The 19,930-nt window shown below is 39.1% G+C and overlaps 1 protein-coding gene across 1 annotated transcript; it reads left to right on the forward strand.

Moving 5' to 3' along the window:
• The first annotated feature begins 363 nt into the window (after window positions 1-363).
• On the forward strand, window positions 364-1,940 carry LOC147897645 (uncharacterized). Its single transcript, XM_087380084.1, has 3 exons — window positions 364-1,128; window positions 1,222-1,503; window positions 1,647-1,940. Exons 1-3 carry the CDS (start codon window positions 364-366, stop codon window positions 1,938-1,940), a joined length of 1,341 nt encoding a protein of 446 aa, XP_087236210.1.
• The last annotated feature ends 17,990 nt before the right edge of the window (window positions 1,941-19,930 follow it).

The following is a 19,930-nucleotide window of genomic DNA, read 5'->3' on the forward strand; positions in this document are numbered from 1 at the left end:
AGGCCAAAAAGTTTGCTATGACGTTAAAAGAAGAAATTGAGGGTAAGGAAGGGGGAAAAAGATTTGAGGGTAAGGGGCTCGACATGTTTGAAGTCACTGGGTTGCTTTGACAATAAATATACTGTAATAATATAGTGCCTTCTCTCCTTTCTTCTTGCCATGCACCGTCCCTCTCTCTTCCTCGTGCTCGCTTCAACACACTTGTGGACCACAACGATCCTCATCTGTACCGCTTCATCACTTGTCGCAGTTTGAAGCTAGCCCTCACCGCTTGCCCCGTTCCTTTAACAAGGTGTATGCTAACAAGAGATTTTTATTGCAAAGTTGAAGCTATCGTTCATCTTCTTCTTAATTGCAGTAGAAATGAAGGCCTCTTCCATCCACCTCCCTCTTCACAATACTCCTCGCCTCAACGTATTTCTGCCTTCTCCTCCACCATTTCATCTTCTTCGCCACAACCATCCACCTGCATACTCCCGGCGCTCCATCACTTGTCGCAGTTTGCAGCTCGCCACCCCAGCTACGCTCGTTCCTTTAACGCACGACAACTACTTTGTAGCTCCTTCCAAGCGCGGCTTTCTGCCCGTCTTTGACCCTGCCGCCTTCGATTTTACCGCCGCAGCTTCCCCACAACTCGCACTCTGGGATCGCACCGCTACCGACTTCCACCACCTCTTGGCTACGTACGATGCCAACAAAGTCCGGCGCATCATCGCGACACTCCCTCGTTTCGACTCCGAGCAACTCCTCCAGCCGGGTGGACGAAGAGGCCATCTCTGGAAAGCCATGCTTCTCCTGTCCTTCCTGGCCCACGCTTACGTTTGGTGCGGGGAGGTTCCCGCAAGCCGCCTGCCGGACAACATAGCTGAACCGTGGCTTGCCATTGCACGGCGTCTAGACGTGCCTCCCATCATTTCTTATGCATGTCTCGTTCTTTCGAATTGGCGACGTATAGATGACACTCTCCCCCTAGAACTTGGAAACATGGCCTGCTGTTATAACTTCACCGGTACTGTAGATGAAGAATGGTTTCTACTCGTTCATGCTGACATCGAAGCCAAGGCAGCAGAAGCGCCGGGTGCGATTATCAGGGCCCAACAAGCCATTCACGACAGGAATGTGGCCGAGGTCTGTACATTATTCCACTGCAAATCCCAGTAACTACATGCTTCTAATAGTTGGCTTGGTTTTAAGTATGCGATTATTGTTACTTCTTGACAGGTGAAGGATAACCTTGCCCTCTTGGCTGGAACTTTGAGATTGATGAGCAAGAGTTTACGGCGAATGCAAGAGAAGTGTGATCCTGACGTCTTCTATCACAGAATTAGGAAGTATATGGCCGGGTGGCGCAACAATCCACGGCTTCCACAGGGATCCATCATGTACGGGGAGGACAGTTTATCATTTTACGGAGCTTCGGGCGCGCAATCGACTATCCTTCCCGCGGTAGATGCTGCCTTGGGTATCCAACATCAAGATGGGTTTCTCAGCTCCTACATACAAGTCAGTACTCCCACTCAAATCTCACAAACAATAACGATGTGGCCACTAATCTGTTTCTAATTCGATCTTCGGATCATTTGTTGCTCTTTATATAATCTCTCGCTATACTATTCTCTGAGCGAAGGAGCTTTATTTTGCAACAGGAAATGCGTTCCTACATGCCTTGTCCGCACAGGCAGTATTTGCAGCGCATCGATGCCGGTCCATCAATTCGAGATTTCGTGAAGCAAAACCTTGAGGAACTGGGAGGAGAATACGACCGATGTATCGTGGAGATTTTCAGGTTCCGCTCTTTGCATAGAGGTCACGCTCAAGGTTACATAAAGAAACCAAGCAAGGAGAGGGAACAACGAGGGACAGGAGGATCAGATTTTGTGACGTATTTGATGCAGAATGCAACAACTACAATAGCTCACAGCGTTGGTTCTCCGGCCTGATTTTTTGTTACCGTGGTGGATGCATCTACGTCCATTTCCATGTGGTAAGGGACCTTGTACATATTCAGTGGGACAACGACAGACCCATATCCTTGGGAGAGAGAAATCACCATGACAATATGACTTCATCAAAGAGGCCTCCTCAAATAGAGACCCATATCCTTTACTCATATACTTCCTTGTGGGAGAGAACAAGGTCAATTTCATGCAATGGACCTGCCCTAGTGAAGTGAATATATGAATAAATTATTGTTTGTTTAAGAATTGTTGGAATAAATGAGGGAATGATCTGACCGGTACACGAAGTTTGTACAAGTCATTCTAATCACGTGAAGTTTGTTTGTCGAAATGTGGTCACGAGTAGATCAGTGGACTGTTGTTGGTGCCTTAATGAGTTGGTGCAGCATGTTGTGGCATGTTCATAAAGGTTGTGACACACAAGCATTAAAACTTCACCTTGGGAACTTGGCAAATCTTAGAGGCAGATGTAGTACATGCCACAATATTCACCCAACCATTAAGGTTACTGGATAATGATAAGGTAAGCTGCCAACATGAGCATAAGAGAAGGTTCTCTAGGCTTCCATGGTATAGTCTAAAGGCCTTTCTGTGCCACCACAGCCACCTTCCTCCCAATGTTGGCATAGCATGGCAAAAGTTGTGCCTTATGCACTAGAAGATATGTTATGTACCTCGACAAAAGCTAAAATCAATGACCTCTCCAAGTGGTTGAGTTCTCTAAACCTGCAAGAACAAGAAGCTCACAAGTGCACATAGCAACATATTGCCAATGCACTATCGAATGCTCCAATCATTCTCGATTCCAATTGAAGCATCTAAAATAGCAGCTCTTTTTGGGTATCTCAGGTGCTTGAATTGATAGACTCGCATTCTAGCAACTGGCCGTGAGATTGTCCAACGCGTGCATGATGCCAACACTTTATGTAGCACATAAATCTTGAACTCCGTGACAACTTATGATGATTTAATCTCATAATGAGCTATCTATCTTCAGAGAGATACAAGAAGCTTTTACCTATGACCTCTTTCATCTCGATGGATCTTAGCACCGTGGCATGCTACCCAAGCTTGTTCGCCCAGTGCCTCCTCCTGCTTTCTCTCGTCCATAATGTGCAAGAGGTTCCCCAAAATCTTGAACCAAAATGATATGAAATCACTCTAATGCTTGTCAATCATTATAAAGATTAACACCAAGGAAATCTTTACTTGGACTTAGATGTAGCTAATCTCACTAATTGATATACCTCCACTGCAAGAGCAACTGCTAGAATAACCGTTGTGATATTCCTTGCTTGTGATACAATGCGATCTTCATCTCGAAAATCTATAGATGTGTGAGACACTCCAAACCTTGAAATCAAGATTGATATAGAGAGAAGGAGAAAACTGAAATACAATAGAAGGAGACTTTATGTTGAATCAAAATCGTTTACAATCAATCCTGGAGTCACAATACTCCATGTACGGAGCTCGAACCACCCGACCACCCTCCAGCTATTCTTACTCTCACTCTCACTCTCACTCACACCAAGGTGTTTCAATGAATCTCACTCTCACTCAATATGATACAATCATAGATGAAAGAAGAATCTCACTCTCACTCGCACTCTCACTCTCAATCTCGGAGAAATATGCTGCCTTGCTGCTACTGCATATTCTGAGTTTTGGACTTAATAGATCATGGAATTAGATCTCGACCTCTTCTAGAAAGTTGTAGATCGCATTCCCATATTTCCAAGAGAAAAAGAGCTCCTCAATCCGATTTTGGAATCAAAAGTTATGGTCGAAATAGTGACTGTTGTTTTTATCCAAGAAAGGTGCGACCTGCTTTTAGTTGGCTTTTCCACTTTATCCTTCTTTTCTTGCCCTTCATGACCAATTTGCTCCATTCCTAGACCATTCTAGCAATAACTATAGTTCTTTTTAAATCAATCACTTCTTTCCAAGTTCTCCTTTAGAATCCGCAAAGCTAGACCATCCTTTAAACCTGTAAACTTCGAATACAACTCCCATGCATATATATTTTTTCTTGGATTTGTTAAATCTCAAATCACTTATTAGTATTTTCAAAACACAAAATTGACATGAAAATAAATTTCACAAATAACTACTACTAAAACTAAAAATAAATTTATACACAAAATATGGAGCGTCACACAAAAATGTGGAGCATCGCAATCGTCCCCTCTCTGAAAAACTATATCCTTAGAGTTTAAAAGAAGGAAACTCATCAATAAGTGAATCTAAATCTACCCAAGTAGCATCCTCTATAGGATATACATCCCATTTTACCAAAACTTCTATTATTGTTATGTTTCTAAGTGGTAGCACAAAAACTTTTAAAGAAAGAATGGTTTTTTGGAAAGAAAGACAAAGACCACTGCTTGGAAGAATGCATCAATGTATAGGTGAGGCGTGATGCAGTGCATAGTGCCAACATGAGCATAAGAGAAGGTTCTCTAAGCTTCCATGGTATAGTCTAAAGGCCTTTCTGTGCCTCCACAACCACCTTCCTCCCAATGTTGGCACGGCATGGCAAAAGTTGTGCCTTATGCACTAGAAGATATGTTATGTACCTCGACAAAAGCTAAAATCAGTGACCTCTCCAAGTGGTTGAGTTCTCTAAACCTGTAAGAACAAGAAGCTCACAAGTCCACATACCAACATATTGCCAATGCACTATCAAATTCTCCAATCATTTCTCGATTCCAATTGAAGCATCTAAAATAGCAGCTCTTTTTGGGTATCTCAGGTGCTTGAATTGATAGACTCACATTCTAGCAACTGGCCGTGAGATTGTCCAAGTTGCGTGCATGATGCCAACACTTTATGCAGCACATAAATCTTGAACTCCGTGACAACTTATGATGATTTAATCTCATAATGAGCTATCTATCTTCAGAGAGAAACAAGAAGCTTTTACCTATGGCTGCTTTCATCTCGATGGATCTTAGCACCGTGGCATGCTACCCAAGCTTGTTTGCCCAGTGCCTCCTCCTGCTTTCTCTCTTGTCCATAATGTGCAAGAGGTTCCCCAAAATCTTGAACCAAAATGATATGAAATCACTCTAATGCTTGTCAATCATTATAAAGATTAACACCAAGGAAATCTTTACCTGGACTTAGATGTAGCTAATCTCACTAATTGATATACCTCCACTGCAAGAGCAACCGCTAGAATAACCGTTGTGATATTCCTTGCTTGTGATACAACGTGATCTTCATCTCGAAAATCTATAGATGTGTGAGACACTCCAAACCTTGAAATCAAGATTGATTCTATAGAGAGAAGGAGAAAACTGAAATACAATAGAAGGAGACTTTATGTTGAATCAAAATCGTTTACAATCAATCCTGGAGTCACAATACTCCATGTACAGAGCTCGAACCACCCGACCACTCTCGAGCTATTCTTACTCTCACTCTCACTCTCACTCACATCAGATTCTCACTCTCACTCACACCAAGGTGTTTCAATGAAACTCACTCTCACTCAATATGATACAATCATAGATGAAAGAAGAATCTCACTCTCACTCGCACTCTCACTCTCAATCTCGGAGAAATATGTTGCCTTGCTGCTACTGCATATTCTGAGTTTTGGACTTAATAGAACATGGAATTAGATCTCGACCTCTTCTAGAAAGTTGTAGATCGCATTCCCATATTTCCAAGAGAAAAAGAGCTCCTCAATCCGATTTTGGAATCAAAAGTTATGGTCGAAATAGTGACTGTTGTTTTTATCCAAGAAAGGTGCGACCTGCTTTTAGTTGGCTTTTCCACTTTATCTCGCTTTTCTTGCCCTTCATGAGCAATTTGCTCCATTCCTGGACCATTCTAGCAATAACTATAGTTCTTTTTAAATCAATCACTTCTTTCCAAGTTCTCCTTTAGAATCCGCAAAGCTAGACCATCCTTTAAACCTGTAAACTCCGAATACAACTCCCATGCATATATATATTTTTTCTTGGATTTGTTAAATCTCAAATCACTTATTAGTATTTTCAAAACACAAAATTGACATGAAAATAAATTTCACAAATAACTACTACTAAAACTAAAAATAAATTTATACACAAAATATGGAGCGTCACACAAAAATGTGGAGCATCACAATCGTCCCCTCTCTGAAAAACTATGTCCTTAGAGTTTAAAAGAAGGAAACTCATCAATAAGTGAATCTAAATCTACCCAAGTAGCATCCTCTATAGGATATACATCCAATTTTACCAAAACTTCTATTATTGTTATGTTTCTAAGTCGTAGCATAAAAACTTTTAAAGAAAGAATGGTTTTTTGGAAAGAAAGACAAAGACCACTGCTTGGAAGAATGCATCAATGTATAGGTGAGGCGTGATGCAGTGCATAGTGCCATTAAGTATTTGTTGTTAGAGAAACAAATCCCACTTAGTCATTGTAGCTTTGACTATAATGTGGTCAAGCATATAGCTTCTTTGTCAACACCCAAGGTAAAGCTATGGGCAAACAGGTGGATTAAAAAGGATGAAGATGGGTCAGAAATAGTAACCTCTTACATGAGAAAAGAAATCCCACAATAGGTGGTTGCATATGTGGAAAGATTAATCAGCGAGATAAGGATGCCGACAAATATGCACCAAAGCTTTCAATTCAATGTAGAGGTTATGTTGGAAAGCTTGTGAACTTCAGGCGAGTTTCAGAAGATGACTTCATCAAGAATGATTCAACATGGGACAAGCCACAACTATTCTTTATCAATGAAGTTTCTAGCGATGATATCCATAACTTTATTGATAGAATAGTATATACCACCATTAGCAAAGTGGCAATTTGCAACATTGTCATTTTTGTTGATAAACAAGACAAAGAAGCCATGCAGGTTACTCTAGAGCGAGCATATTCATCAGATTTGAAGATCTATAGTGGTGTTTATGTAGCAAAGAGAGGCAAGAGAGAATGTGGCATAGCGATTCGACCTTGAAGTCAACCATTTGTGGTTTGTCAATTCAATGGAAGGCTATCATGCCAACTCCCCAAGTTAATTATTCTCTTAATATTTTTGTTACTTTCTTATTTTGTATCTTATGATCATGACATATTAATGTATTTCATATGTCATGATGGACAGTGCTGCATATCGACTAGTATCTGCTGTCAAAACAACCAGGGAGCAACAAGACCAAGTAGAATTCAAACGATGTCTACAGTGGAGCAAAAAGATGGGCACAGCTGTGGGTGGAGAGTTGCCTACAACTGCATGTTGTTTCTTAGAGAGATTTTTGATTTGGAGTTACTAGTCAAAATGGAATCATATACAAAAGCGGATCTACTAGTGTTTCGGGTTGAGAGTATTCAATGTCTAATTGCTACGATTGGGAAACAACATGGAAATATGACTACATTGCAGCATGTACAAAACCTTATCTTTATACTTGTATGCTTGTTCAAGCCTTTAATTGGGATGTGTAAATCTCATAACTTTTTTATATTTTCCTCCAAGAGGAGAAGAGACTGAGTCTAATGAAAGCATGCTATCTTTATACTTCTATGATTATTTAAACCTTTATTTTTATTTGGGATGTGTAAATCTCATAACTTTTTAAATTTTTCCTCTAAGAGAAGGAGAGACTCACTCTAATGAAAGCATGTATGAAACCTTGCTCTTAAAATTTTTTCTCCAAGAGAAGGAGAGACTCACTCTAATGAAAGCAAGTATGAAACCTTATCTGTATACTTCTATGTAGTCTAATGAAAAAACCATTATTAATGTTGGGGAACAACCTAAAAATATGACTACATTGCAGCATGTATGAAATCTTACCTTTATATTTCTAAGCTTGTTTAAGCATTTATTTGGGATGTGTACATCTCATAAATTTTTTATATTTTTATAGCAAAAGGAGGATGTAGAAGACATAGCAAGTGAAGAAGAATACTATGTAGACTACTCTCTCAATAAGATGAGTCATGAAAATATGACTCTATTGTAGTAGATTGGAAGTTCATTCACTGCTATGTTGTTAATTCGACAACAACCTCATACTTTTGAATTTGGTGAAGAAGAGATTTTAATCCTCTTGAATCCTAAGAAAGAGGTTAATGTCAAAGTCATTACAACCATCCTTAGGTTTGATGCAGCCTTTTCCTTGGCTTTATACTTGCGTATTTTGATTAAACCCAAGAAGTTAATACTTTTTTTAAAAATATAGTAATGTTATAGTAGATTTTCCTCAAAATATACAAAGAGTTTCATATATGCTCGATCCTCTTATTTCTGAAGTGCTTAGCAACAAAAAAGAAACCATAGAGGATGTTTGCAAGTGGTTGAAGCATGTTCCTATGAATGAGGCACGAGTTATCTTTACAGCATATTATGAGAAGTAAGCAACAAACCCTACTTGTTTTTTCTATTGCGTTGCTAGAATTGTCTCAAACACAGTAATTATTCTTTATTGATAATGCAGCTCACATTGGAGTTTGGCAGTCGTGGACATCTTTGCTAAGAAGTGCTTCTTTGCCAACTCAATGACATTCATCCATGGCATTGTGTTAGAGTAAGTATAGACTACACTTGTTGTCACTTCTTGACATGTAGATTGATATGCAATGCACATATTCACTGTTGTTATATGTTTTGATGTGGAGATCAGCTCAAAAGTTGGTAGGTGCTATCGACACAGTAATGCAACAACGTGACTTGGCACAACAAATAGAGTATATAACATGTCAAGTATCACATCAAGAGGATAGCCACATCTACAATTGTGGATGGAGGGTGGGCTACAATTGCTTTTTGGTACTTGGTCAAATTTTTTAGATACAAAATGACACCACACTGTCAGCATATACGGACTTGCATCTCTATACATGATTTATAACATGTACCATTCGAGCAATCATTAAGGGCAACATTATGGACCCTCCCACAAGTCAAATAGATAATGGCTCAGAGGAGTGCGAAATGAATGCCGTCAAAGAGTCAAAGGGGATAGATGACCTCAACTCTACAAACATGGCTTCATTGGAAGAATTGGGAAGCTCTTGTAATGTTAGGGTTATGATTCAACATAGACCTCAGTATCTTGAATTTGGTGGAGAGGAGATTTCAATCCTCTCTAGAGCTTCAAATGAGGTCAATAACAATGTTATGATGGCCTCATATATGAATAAATTATTGTTTGTTTAAGAATTGTTGGAATAAATGAGGGAATGATCTGACCAGTACACGAAGTTTGTACAAGTCGTTCTAATCACGTGAAGTTTGTTTGTCGAAATGTGGTCACGAGTAGATCAGTGGACTGTTGTTGGTGCCTTAATGAGTTGGTGCAGCATGTTGTGGCATGTTCATAAAGGTTGTGACACACAAGCATTAAAACTTCACATTGGGAACTTGGCAAATCTTAGAGGCAGATGTACATGCCACAATATTCACCCAACCATTAAGGTTACTGGATAATGATAAGGTAAGATGCCAACATGAGCATAAGAGAAGGTTCTCTAAGCTTCCATGGTATAGTCTAAAGGCCTTTCTGTGCCTCCACAACCACCTTCCTCCCAATGTTGGCATAGCATGGCAAAAGTTGTGCCTTATGCACTAGAAGATATGTTATGTACCTCGACAAAAGCTAAAATCAGTGACCTCTCCAAGTGGTTGAGTTCTCTAAACCTGCAAGAACAAGAAGCTCACAAGTGCACATAGCAACATATTGCCAATGCACTATCGAACGCCCCAATCATTTCTCGATTCCAATTGAAGCATCTAAAATAGCAGCTCTTTTTGGGTATCTCAGGTGCTTGAATTGATAGACTCGCATTCTAGCAACTGGCCGTGAGATTGTCCAAGTCGCATGCATGATGCCAACACTTTATGCAGCACATAAATCTTGAACTCCGTGACAACTTATGATGATTTAATCTCATAATGAGCTATCTATCTTCAGAGAGAAACAAGAAGCTTTTACCTATGACCGCTTTCATCTCGATGGATCTTAGCACCGTGGCATGCTACCCAAGCTTGTTCGCCCAGTGCCTCCTCCTGCTTTCTCTCTTGTCCATAATGTGCAAGAGGTTCCCCAAAATCTTGAACCAAAATGATATGAAATCACTCTAATGCTTGTCAATCATTATAAAGATTAACACCAAGGAAATCTTTACCTGGACTTAGATGCAGCTAATCTCACTAATTGATATACCTCCACTGCAAGAGCAACCGCTAGAATAACCGTTGTGATATTCCTTGCTTGTGATACAATGCGATCTTCATCTCGAAAATCTATAGATGTGTGAGACACTCCAAACCTGGAAATCAAGATTGATTCTATAGAGAGAAGGAGAAAACTGAAATACAATAGAAGGAGACTTTATGTTGAATCAAAATCGTTTACAATCAATCCTGGAGTCACAATACTCCATGTACAAAGCTCGAACCACCCGACCACTCTCAAGCTATTCTTACTCTCACTCTCACTCTCACTCACATCAGATTTCTCACTCTCACTCACACCAAGGTGTTTCAATGAAACTCACTCTCACTCAATATGATACAATCATAGATGAAAGAAGAATCTCACTCTCACTCGCACTCTCACTCTCAATCTCGGAGAAATATGCTGCCTTGCTGCTACTACATATTCTGAGTTTTGGACTTAATAGAACATGGAATTAGATCTCGACCTCTTCTAGAAAGTTGTAGATCGCATTCCCATATTTCCAAGAGAAAAAGAGCTCCTCAAGCCGATTTTGGAATCAAAAGTTATGGTCGAAATAGTGACTGTTGTTTTTATCCAGGAAAGGTGCGACCTGCTTTTAGTTGGCTTTTCCACTTTATCCTGCTTTTCTTGCCCTTCATGACCAATTTGCTCCATTCCTGGACCATTCTAGCAATAACTATAGTTCTTTTTAAATCAATCACTTCTTTCCAAGTTCTCCTTTAGAATCCGCAAAGCTAGACCATCCTTTAAACCTGTAAACTCCGAATACAACTCCCATGCATATATATATTTTTTCTTGGATTTGTTAAATCTCAAATCACTTATTAGTATTTTCAAAACACAAAATTGACATGAAAATAAATTTCACAAATAACTACTACTAAAACTAAAAATAAATTTATACACAAAATATGGAGTGTCACACAAAAATGTGGAGCATCACAATCGTCCCCTCTCTGAAAAACTATGTCCTTAGAGTTTAAAAGAAGGAAACTCATCAATAAGTGAATCTAAATCTACCCAAGTAGCATCCTCTATAGGATATACATCCCATTTTACCAAAACTTCTATTATTGTTATGTTTCTAAGTCGTAGCATAAAAACTTTTAAAGAAAGAATGGTTTTTTGGAAAGAAAGACAAAGACCACTGCTTGGAAGAATGCATCAATGTATAGGTGAGGCGTGATGCAGTGCGTAGTGCCATTAAGTATTTGTTGTTAGAGAAACAAATCCCACTTAGTCATTGTAGCTTTGACTATAATGTGGTCAAGCATATAGCTTCTTTGTCAACACCCAAGGTAAAGCTATGGGCAAACAGGTGGATTAAAAAGGATGAAGATGGGTCAGAAATAGTAACCTCTTACATGAGAAAAGAAATCCCACAATAGGTGGTTGCATATGTGGAAAGATTAATCAACGAGATAAGGATGCCGACAAATATGCACCAAAGCTTTCAATTCAATGTAGAGGTTATGTTGGAAAGCTTGTGAACTTCAGGGGAGTTTCAGAAGATGACTTCATCAAGAATGAGTCAGCATGGGACAAGCCACAACTATTCTTTATCAATGAAGTTTCTAGCGATGATATCCATAACTTTATTGATAGAATAGTATATACCACCATTAGCAAAGTGGCAATTTGCAACATTGTCATTTTTGTTGATAAACAAGACAAAGAAGCCATGCAGGTTACTCTAGAGCGAGCATATTCATCAGATTTGAAGATCTATAGTGGTGTTTATGTAGCAAAGAGAGGCAAGAGAGAATGTGGCATAGCGATTCGACCTTGAAGTCAACCATTTGTGGTTTGTCAATTCAATGGAAGGCTATCATGCCAACTCCCCAAGTTAATTATTCTCTTAATATTTTTGTTACTTTCTTATTTTGTATCTTATGATCATGACATATTAATATATTTCATATGTCATGATGGACAGTGCTGCATATCGACTACTATCTACTGTCAAAACAACCAGGGAGCAACAAGACCAAGTAGAATTCAAACGACGTCTACAGTGGAGCAAAAAGATGGGCACAGCTGTGGGTGGAGAGTTGCCTACAACTGCATGTTGTTTCTTAGAGAGATTTTTGATTTGAAGTTACTAGTCAAAATGGAATCATATACAGAAGCCGATCTACTAGTGTTTCGGGCTGAGAGTATTCAATGTCTAATTGCTACGATTGGGAAACAACGTGGAAATATGACTACATTGCAGCATGTATAAAACCTTATCTTTATACTTGTATGCTTGTTCAAGCCTTAATTTAATTGGGATGTGTAAATCTCATAACTTTTTTATATTTTCGTCCAAGAGGAGAAGAGACAGAGTCTAATGAAAGCATGCTATCTTTATACTTCTATGATTATTTAAACCTTTATTTTTATTTGGGATGTGTAAATCTCATAACTTTTTAAATTTTTCCTCTAAGAGAAGGAGAGACTCACTCTAATGAAAGCATGTATGAAACCTTACTTTTAAAATTTTTTCTCCAAGAGAAGGAGAGACTCACTCTAATGAAAGCAAGTATGAAACCTTATCTGTATACTTCTATGCAGTCTAATGAAAAAGCCATTATTAATGTTGGGGAACAACCTAAAAATATGACTACATTGCAGCATGTATGAAATCTTACCTTTATATTTCTATGCTTGTTTAAGCATTTATTTGGGATGTGTACATCTCATAAATTTTTTATATTTTTATAGCAAAAGGAGGATGTAGAAGACATAGCAAGTGAAGAAGAATACTATGTAGACTACTCTCTCAATAAGATGAGTCATGAAAATATGACTCTATTGCAGCAGATTGGAAGTTCATTCACTGCTATGTTGTTAATTCGACAACAACCTCATACTTTTGAATTTGGTGAAGAAGAGATTTTAATCCTCTTGAATCCTAAGAAAGAGGTTAATGTCAAAGTCATTACAACCATCCTTAGGTTTGATGCAGCCTTTTCCTTGGCTTTATACTTGTGTATTTTGATTAAACCCAAGAAGTTAATACTTTTTTTTTAAATATAGTAATGTTATAGTAGATTTTCCTCAAAATATACAAAGAGTTTCATATATGCTTGATCCTCTTATTTCTGAAGTGCTTAGCAACAAAAAAGAAACCATAGAGGATGTTTGCAAGTGGTTGAAGCATGTTCCTATGAATGAGGCACGAGTTATCTTTACAGCATATTATGAGAAGTAAGCAATAAACCCTACTTGTTTTTTCTATTGCGTTGCTAGAATTGTCTCAAACACAGTAATTATTCTTTATTGATAATGCAGCTCACATTGGAGTTTGGCGGTCGTGGACATCTTTGCTAAGAAGTGCTTCTTTGCCAACCCAATGACATTCGTCCATGGCATTGTGTTAGAGTAAGTATAGACTACACTTGTTGTCACTTCTTGACATGTAGATTGATATGCAATGCACATATTCACTATTGTTATATGTTTTGATGTGGAGATCAGCTTGAAAGTTGGTAGGTGTTATCGACATAGTAATGCAGCAACGTGACTTGGCACAACAAATAAAGTATATAACATGTCAAGTATCACATCAAGAGGATAGCCACATCTACAATTGTGGATGGAGGGTGGGCTACAATTGCTTTTTGGTACTTGGTCAAATTTTTTAGATACAAAATGACACCACACTGTCAACATATACAGACTTGCATCTCTATACATGATTTATAACATGTACCATTCGAGCAATCATTAAGGGCAACATTATGGACCCTCCCACAAGTCAAATAGATAATGGCTCAGAGGAGTGCGAAATGAATGCCGTCAAAGAGTCAAAGGGGATAGATGACCTCAACTCTACAAACATGGCTTCATTGGAAGAATTGGGAAGCTCTTGTAATGTTAGGGTTATGATTCAACATAGACCTCAGTATCTTGAATTTGGTGGAGAGGAGATTTCAATCCTCTCTAGAGCTTCAAATGAGGTCAATAACAACGTTATGATGGCCGTTCTCAGGTTTGATACAAACTTTTTCTCTGCTTGATAATTCAATATTTTGATTAACTCTAATAAGCTAATATTCATTTATTTGTTGGTGCAGCATAGTTATCTCACAATTTTGTAGAGTCGTACAAAACCGTGTGTATATGTTGGATTCCCTTCTTTCTCCTATACTTAGCGATAGTAGAAAGACGATAGCTGATGTTTGTAAATGGTTATAGCCTTTATATTTACATGGTGTGCGAGTCCTATTTATGGCATATCACGAGATGTAAGTATCATGGCAACCTTTATTTTCATCTTATACTGGCAACATTGTGTTAAATAATAATGGTTCTTAATATTCATGTAGGGAACATTGGAGTCCAGTGGTTTGGGACCTTGAAGACAACTATTGTTAGTTTGTCAACTTGATTGCGGGCTTTCATGGCTCAGTGCAAACGTAAGTATTCTATTAATCTGTTATTACTTCTATATCATGTACCTTATGTAATAGACACACTAAGTTCTTTTAATATCTCATGATGAGCAGGTCGGCTGAGAAGTTGGTATCTACTATCAGAGAAACAGAACAGTACAAAGACTCGCTAGACTTCCAAAAGCGTTTAGTAGTAGAGCAGGAAGATGGGCATAGTTGTGGGTGGAGAGTTGCCTATAACTGCATGTTGATTTTCAAAGAAATTTTCTCACTTAAGCCACAGGTCTCATCGTAAGACTCTTTGGAGCTCAAATATTTAGAGGAGGATATACAATTGTTTAGGGCTGAAATCATTTGAGACCTAACTGCTGCCATTAGAATACAATGTGCAACTGAAGCAATATCAGAGCTTGCATTGAAATCATTTGCATGAGTGCATTGAAATTATTTGCATGCGTGCATTGAAATCATCTACATTTGCATTTCATGCATGCATAGGGTGGGGGTTATTGTTGGATGCCTGCCTACTCACTATTGTGTGGCAACTGTAGCTATTTGCTAGTGTCACACAAGAAAGCTTTCTACACACACACAACAAGATCTAATTGCAATCATGGTCTCAATTGTCGGAACTAAGCAAAAAGTAGGGGAAGAGCTAAGTAAGGGCGAGCGCAAGAGAGTGATGAGGAGCATTCGGGATGCCTTTTTTATTAGGGTGTGCAACATGGAGGAGAGTGAGATGGAATCAACTGTATCTAGTTTAGAGGGACTTCGCACTATGAAGAGGAGGATTCTTGGTGATGCTAATACCAGTTTGCAATGTGAAGGTCAGGATGACCTTGCGAGCTGGGTGCAGTGGGAGACAGATGCCATGCTTTGGGTTGATAGCTTTATTGGGAATGTAGAGACCCGCTTCAACGAAGCATGCAATGTAGACCCTACTCTTGCACAAGAGTTTGATGTCATCAAATTGACACAATGGATGAGTGTATGGGCCAAGTATAAGACTAAGGTGATTGCATCAGATCGCCATATCATAGTGGCTAAGAGCTGGGAAAAGAAGGTTGTAGTAGCTTATGGGCGAGCTATGTCCTCGGCTGTAGGAGAAGAGCAGCCACATCCTCTATACCCTCTCAACCATTGAGAAGTGATGAGGTTCAAAGGGCACAACACCTAGCTAGTAACATAGACAGAGTGTCATTCTTCGCCTATGTCACAGAGAGGGAGATCCATGTAGGTTAGAAAATCAGCTCAAGATCCTATGGCACTGTTTTTAAAGTGCAGTTGGTAGGAGTTGCAGTGTTGCCATATCACTTGGAATATGTCGGAAAGAAGTACAAGGGCAATATTGGGACGCATACACGAGAAGCAAGGAGAGAACAACTCATGCAGATTTTACACCTAATGCTTGTACATGTGATCGCAACAACCTGAGAAGAGCCACTGTGGACCATCACACCTTACTTTAATGGTGGTAGCTTGTTGCAATTTCTTTACATTCTGCCAATGGACTAAGGCAGGTTCACATGCTACTTCCACCATGTTCTAAGAGGAGGAGTAGATCTGATGGCCACAGCAAGCGGGGAAGTCCCATCTACATTGAAGAAGGAAGATATTGCTTGGATCAATGTATTTTGTGACAATCTCCTCCATATTATCATCCATGCACTTGTGGATGGTTTGGCAAGGCTGCACGCAGGAAGGTGGATGCACACAGACTTGCACCCAGGCAACATCTTTTTGTTGGAAAGTCTAGATGCCGCATTTGGGGGATGGACATGGACTTCTCGTAGAGTCGAAAGGAATTCAAGCATATGAAGAAGCAGTTGTTGGAGACAAATGCCGACTTTGCTGACAGAGTTCATAGGAAAGATGAAGATCATGGGCAAAAAAAATGGCTTGCACCCAAGCTATAAGAAGTGGCCTTAAGAGGCAAATATACATGCCATGCAGATACCTATGCATTGGGATGGATATTGTTGAGATGATTCAATTTTTTGAAGATGCCTAGGGTTACCTTAAGACATTTGATTGAAAAATGCCTCCCTCTCATGTTGTTAATGCCATTAAACATCATGTGCATGAACAAATGATGCATCACATTGCCGATCACAGAAAGCTACCTGCAGAGACCAGTGATTTGTTAAAGAGAGTGGAATGTGAGGGAGAATTGGCTATGAGGCCTATGGAAGAGATGTCTCTTGCCCTTAGGTTTGCAACATAAGCCACATTTTTTGCCTTGTAATATTTTTGGGACACCATGTGTCTCTAAGGTGTCATTTATGTTGTGGATGTACAGCCTTTTATTGTAAACATTGCAACATTTGAAAGCATTCATTCAAGATTGCAACATCTACATTTTGCATGGCATTTGTAACATCTTCATCCTTCATCAAGCATATTGTACGTCTTGTGTCCTATCTCACACAAGATAAACTCACAAATATTGATTTTGATGCATGCAAACTTTGCATACTACACTTAGGGCATTTACATTGTCCATATCATATCAGATGTCCCTATGGTGATGAATTAGAAAAACTTGTGGGAAAGACCATAGCAACTTGCTCCCATGGTGCAATAAAGGATGAAGTAACCCTTGAGGCTTCTAGCGGTTATACTCTACCTTTTAACAAATAGGACAAGATGAAGCATATTGAAAGATGTATCTTTTGATATCAGGCCAATAGAAATATATTTCAAGTTGTCCCAAGGTAGGTGACATATATCTATGTTCTAGAAAGGCAGGGTTGTGACACTCCTTGATCACCTTTTGTCTCAATTTTCCTCATTACGCAAATTCTATTCTAGTTCCACAAGTATCCATCATGGACATAGTAATCCTTATGTCCTCCTCCGCTCAATTTTGTCCATATGTGTGAAACTATACTAAGCTATTTGAACTATAGTATCCACACTGCACTTTTGGAAAATGTCACAAGGAGAGGATACTCCTCCTCTGCATAGGGAGGAGGAAGTCTCCAGAAGAGCAAGCAAGCATCCATTGACACAATAGGAGGCACAACGTGCCGAACATTAACGGTTACAGTTTGAGCAACTATGCAAGGTTGCCAATGCAACACCCGAGCATGTACCAAAGACTTGCGCATACATCTATGTATGCTCAACCTAGAGGTCTGTATGTTTAATAATTCAATTTTGTTTAAAGATATTACCAATAAGTATTTGAATATCAATTGACACCATGGGCATTGGTTTTGCAACCATGCAATGGAAAGAAGTACACAAGCTGGTCTCCAAACAAGAGCTCTTGAAAATCTGTCCCTTAGAGGCAGCTGAAGAGGTAGGCTCAGGTAGTCAGACGAGGTGACACAGAAGAACAGAGGGAGATGGAAGCACCCAAACCCAAGCTTTAGACTAGCACAGGAGGTGGAAGATAAGCAATTTCCCAGACGAACGGATTGGAAAAAATGCTAGGGAAATCTACATCGAGGTATATGGAAAGCCCCCACACCATAATGAAGTGGCCATGTACTTTTCCAAATTCTTGTACATGCACTTCATTAAGGGTACACATGTGGACTTCTCCTCATACAAGGACAAGCATATGCATGGTTGTACAGAAGTGACGATCACCCAATCCCAATTGTCTATGGCATTGGAGGGTGCATGTGTCCCACTGGAGCAACAAGTGGCACAATTTTGCAAAGAGAATGTGGCCCGTTTGAGCAGGTCCAACACCTAGAGATTGAAAGTTTTTAAGTTCATTGAAGCTATATGATGGTGCACTATATGATGTGGTGGGATTCACAGATTTAACTGCTTAGTTATTAATTTAAATGCATCCAATGTTCATAATTATTTTGCACTATGCAATCAAAAAATCCAGCAGAGCAATCCTAATGTCATCAATTGGAATAGTGTCAATACATTATTTCATAATAAATAATTTAAGGAAAGCTATGGTTAATTGAAAACAAATAATTTAATTGCATAAAGGGAGGCTATGGTTGCATCAATTGAAATTTGGAATGTAAAAAATTATGCAATCTTATATAAAGTAAAATTTAAACTTTAATAATTATAAACTATTAAAGTAAACTTTAAAAGCATTTTCTATTTGCCATTGAAATATGACTATATGCACTTTCATCACAAGCACTCTCTCTCTATCTCTCTCTCACATAAACTTTGCACATGCTTCCTCCACGCGTCTTTGCATAGGACTCTATTTCATATGAAACATAGTGGTATGCCAGTTGCCATACTCTTGATCAATTGAACTTGGTCAAGAGCACAACAATTGGCATAACGACCCAAAATCCTATGCGATGGTGACATGGAAGAAGCAAATCCCAAACCCTAAACACAAGACATTTACAATGCACAACAAGAGAATTCTTATAGACATCCTAAAGTCATGTCTCACTCTCTCTCTCTCTCTCAATTAAAACTTACCTTTAAAGTCACTAAACATAATTGTTACCAAAGACAAGAAATTAAACTTTGCACATGCTCTTCCTCACGTCCTTGCATAGGATTCTATTGCATATGAGATAGAGTGGTATGCCAATTGCTATGCTCTGGATCAAGTGAGCTTGGTCAAGAGCACAACAATTGGCATTAGAACCCAGAAGCCTATGCGATGGTGACAAGAAAGAATGAAAGCCCAAACCCTTAGCACAAGATATTTATAATGCACAACAAGACAACTCTTATCCAACCCTAAACTGCAACCTGCAATCATAAAACAAGAACACATTCAAAATACAATGAGACATTCAAAACCCTATTGCCATCATTGCCACAATTCACGAGTCACTATCCTCATCATGCTCATCATCAATGTCCTCATCTTCAGACCCATGTGGTAGGTGAATATTATTTCCTTCATCTTCATTAGATTCATCATCCTCATTGCTATCTTCCTCGGATGTTGCACCATTAGTCCCAGTTTCATCCTCTTCTTGGGGATCTGGAATTTGCAACGATGGGACTGCATCAGGTTGTATAACATCTGGCAAGATATCGTAGGTCCATTTTGGAACTTTCTCCTCATATCCCACATCTCGTAATGTTTCTAGGATTTTATGATTGGCATAGATGTACACTAACTTCTCATCCTTATCCTCTGAAATTCTATTTCATAAAGTACTGTGAATGTACTTGTAATGACTCAGGTTTCTTTCTGAGCCCAAGTTTGAGCATGTCTAAGAAAGAACCCTCATTGCAATCGGGTGTGCAAGCTCACACATGCCACCATTCATCATCCACCATTTCCAAGTAGATGTAGTTTCTGCCAGTGCTTGAACATTGCTCGATGCAAACAACCCCTCCTTGCATTGATACTTGGCTAACTTGTTCGGGCTTCATATTCCACCACTTGGGTTCTAAAAGGTACCCAACACTATGCAATGGATTATGAACTTGCTCCCATCGC

This window comes from Dipteris shenzhenensis, chromosome 10 (assembly GCF_047967505.1).
Source record: "Dipteris shenzhenensis isolate YYH24624 ecotype China chromosome 10, Dip_SZ_1.0, whole genome shotgun sequence".
Lineage (NCBI taxonomy): Eukaryota > Viridiplantae > Streptophyta > Polypodiopsida > Gleicheniales > Dipteridaceae > Dipteris > Dipteris shenzhenensis.

Bases quoted from the DNA above. Each gene is read 5' to 3' on its own strand.
- LOC147897645 (XM_087380084.1), top strand. From the start codon at position 364: ATGAAGGCCTCTTCCATCCACCTCCCTCTTCACAATACTCCTCGCCTC. The intron at 1,129-1,221 runs GTCTGTACATTA...ACTTCTTGACAG, and splicing joins ACGACAGGAATGTGGCCGAG to GTGAAGGATAACCTTGCCCT. The intron at 1,504-1,646 runs GTCAGTACTCCC...ATTTTGCAACAG, and splicing joins TTCTCAGCTCCTACATACAA to GAAATGCGTTCCTACATGCC.